The sequence below is a fragment of the Pseudorca crassidens genome, chromosome 7 (genome assembly GCF_039906515.1).
Source record: "Pseudorca crassidens isolate mPseCra1 chromosome 7, mPseCra1.hap1, whole genome shotgun sequence".
Classification (NCBI taxonomy): domain Eukaryota; kingdom Metazoa; phylum Chordata; class Mammalia; order Artiodactyla; family Delphinidae; genus Pseudorca; species Pseudorca crassidens.
The window spans coordinates 57,825,046-57,828,231 of NC_090302.1; the positions used below are offsets into that span (position 1 = coordinate 57,825,046).

The following is a 3,186-nucleotide window of genomic DNA, read 5'->3' on the forward strand; positions in this document are numbered from 1 at the left end:
CTTATTGTCATTTGTGAGGCTTAAAAGACTTGGGCCCTTCTTTACAATATTAGAAAAATAGCCCTAAAGGTACTCTACTTACTCAACCTATCATTCAAAATTTACACGTTGTGATTGGCAGGTAAATTTAAGAGTACCTTTCTGCTCTGAAAAATAGCTACATGTAACTTTATAGAGAAGCCATAGTATTTCAGAAATTAAAAAACTGGTTGGAAGCAGACTTCTCTTAAAAAGAAAGTGTCTAATATTAAGTTCTCTCAAAAGCAACTAAATTTCATCATAGAACCTTTCCTGTGCTTGTGGAAAAAGAACCAACCCCCGCCACACTCCCCTCTCACCCCACACACAAAGCACAAAAGACTTTGAACTCCTCTCAAATATTTTGGTACTTGAGCTTTTTATTTTATGCTGATTTTTATGATTATCTAATTGTTTCATAAAGGTAATTCTTGCCTTTCTGGAACAATCCTAGTTCTGAAAGACAAGAACAACTGGACAAGAACAAGTCCTAAGTCTATCACTGACTTGCTGAATGACCCTGGGCAAATCACTAGGACTCTGTTTTTTACACTTACCACCAATGAAATAACCTCCTCAGAGTAGCTGGGAAACTCTCACAAAGTCATGGATCTGACAATGCCTTGGGAAGTATGCGTAGTACACAGATAAATGTTTTATGTACTTCTGCCTATTGCATGATGCCTATCCAGGATGAGGTGGATAGTAGGTGTTGACCCAACCATAGGAGAAGTAGATAGAACTATTTAAAATAACTTTAGCTCACTTTCTCATTTGGTTTATCATTTCCTCTGTATTTTTTAAAAATTATACCCTCCTTCCTCAAATAACACAAAGAACCTCTTCTCTGAGGGATTTATTGGTCCCTGTGGAACCTGCGAAGGCCAGAAACACTCATGGCCAATGAATGACAACCTATCTTTGTCTCTTCAGTCTTATAGTATCTGCAGGACTGAGTCTGCCAATGTCCATGTGTCTGTCCAGAACATCCATACGCCCCATGCTTGTTCTGTGTGTCATGGGGACGCCGAGAGATGACACATTCAGTGGTGGTACTTCAACCAGCGCGGAAGGCCTTCCCTTTGGGGTCTGACAGGATGACGACACCCCAGCAAGCAATGCCTAGGGAAAAAACAACAGTACTTTATTCTTTATGTTGTACTTCAATTTACCAGGTGCTTTCATATACATCAACTCATTTAACCCTCATAATACTCCTTGAAGATACAATTACCATTATTTCTATCTTACAGAAAAGTGAAGCTCAGGAAAGGAAAGTTGAGAGAAAAAAAAAATTGTTACTTCCCCAAAGCAAGAAAGTTACTAAAAGGGAATTGATCTGGGTAATCTAATTAAGAAGGTAAGAGATCTGAAAACTTAAAATTCTATTCACTCAGTTGGTCTGAAGCGCTAAAAAAATCACTACATTTTACTGGACGACAGCTTGACAATCACGTACTATTGTTACAAATAAGAACCGTGGACCACAGTAGCCAATGGTAGACCTTAGTATGTGGGCTTTGAACCCATGTCTACAATCTACCTTCAAAGCCAAAGTTCTTAAACCAAGGTCAAGTGCCCTCACTCAGGCCTTCTCCACAATCTAGAGAAGAAGCATGGGTTTTGGTAACAGATAAGCTGGGAATCAAAGGCTAGCTGTGTCATATCCTGGGTGTCTGACTTCGAACTCTCTGTGCAGGAAAATAGGACTACTATATTCATACCTATCTTTAATAGCTTTTGATAGGATTAAAAAGATTGAGGCCAGTAAGAGTTCTCAAAAAAAATATTGTGATTTAAGAAAAAAGAAAGAAAGAAAAGCTTCCCAATAACTTTTTCTCCCCACCCCCATCTTGGGAGGGGGTGGTAAATGCCTGCCGCCACGTGGCCAACCCGGGCGCCCCGCCCCCGCCCACGTTGCTGCGCCCCTCTTCTCCCTCTTCCCCCAGCCCAAGGGTAGTGCCCCGAACTCTCACTGATGCCGAAGACCATCTGCGCAATCGTGCCTGGACCCGGGGGGTATCCCAGCTTCATGGGCTTCCGTGCCACCCAGTACACGTACCCGCCCGCCCCTATCAGCCCGGACCCGGAGAGCACGCGACAGCTCCAGCAGTTATTAAACAGAGGGGCTTCCGCTGGAGGGGTCAGCGCTCCGGGTGCAATGACGGGCACGGGGTTGGCGGAGGAGGCGACCTCAGGAGGCGCAACCTCCTTGACTGGCTCAAGTGGCTGGGAAACGGAAGAACCCATGATTAGGAGCTCGGTCTCAGCCGTAGGAACCTTCCCACGAACTGACGTAGAAGATGTGCCCGGAAACAGAGCGCTGGCGCGCTGCACCGGAAGCAGCCCGAGGGCCGCTGGGAAATGTAGTTCTTGCTTGCCTCGGAGGAGGGAAAAGACGGAGGTGGACTGCTATACGGGTGTTCTGTGGCGAAAACCTTGGTCATGACGGAGGCCAGTTTTTTTTCCCTCCCAGTCCTTTTAAGAATTTAGCCAACTCCCTAAATGTCTCAACTCGCAGTCTCCTTAGAGGAAAAGTCTGGGTTTCTAAGTATCCTGTCTAATAGGAAAGGTGAGACCTCGGGCATGTCACTTCCCCTGTGTGTTTGACTTAAAAAGGTTGGAGGTGTTTGACTTAAAAAGAGTTAAGTAGTTTGTGCCTGACTGTATGCTAGACACTTTGCTAAGCGATTATCTGCATTATGCCATTTGCTATTCCCGACCCAACACGGTATCAGTTTCCCAATACGTGACAAAACTGGTTAGGTGACATAGCCATAGTAGACCCAATGTCTGTGTGAAGAGAGAATCAAATTTCTTATACGCTACCTGTACATAATGTGAAGGGACTACACAAATATAAGACGGGTATTAAAAATGGGTTTGAATTACCTGCATAAACACTTTTAATTTCGCTCTAGCATTTTTCATCCCACCTTTCCTTTCTTTCGGGTAGGGTTGGGCATATGTTTCTTGTGCTGGGTTGTTCTCAGAGGATTATTGGTAAGAACAAAGGCATTTAGAATTCAGAGGTTGTTTCTGTTAGAGAAGATGGGCGACAGTAGGATTAATTTCAGGTTTGAACTTTTCTCCTTTAGAATGGCTTAAAAAATTAACAAGATAAAAAGAAATTCACTCTTCACCTTTCTAAAACGGTGATGTGATTTT

The 3,186-nt window shown here is 43.5% G+C and overlaps 1 protein-coding gene across 1 annotated transcript; it reads right to left on the reverse strand.

The window, feature by feature from the left end:
• Positions 1-845: 845 nt before the first annotated feature.
• Positions 846-2,314, reverse strand: DMAC1 (distal membrane arm assembly component 1). Its single transcript, XM_067744344.1, has 2 exons — positions 1,995-2,314; positions 846-1,140 (listed from the first exon to the last, which is right to left on the reverse strand). Exons 1-2 carry the CDS (start codon positions 2,266-2,268, stop codon positions 1,076-1,078), a joined length of 339 nt encoding a protein of 112 aa, XP_067600445.1. The 5' UTR covers positions 2,269-2,314; the 3' UTR covers positions 846-1,075.
• Between the last annotated feature and the right edge of the window lie 872 nt (positions 2,315-3,186).

What these genes read in the sequence shown, in the direction of transcription:
- DMAC1 (XM_067744344.1), bottom strand. Translation starts at nt 2,268, where the DNA reads ATGGGTTCTTCCGTTTCCCAGCCACTTGAGCCAGTCAAGGAGGTTGCG. An exon ending in GCAGATGGTCTTCGGCATCA is followed by an intron (nt 1,141 to 1,994) that starts GTGAGAGTTCGG and finishes TTTTTTCCCTAG; the next exon opens with GCATTGCTTGCTGGGGTGTC.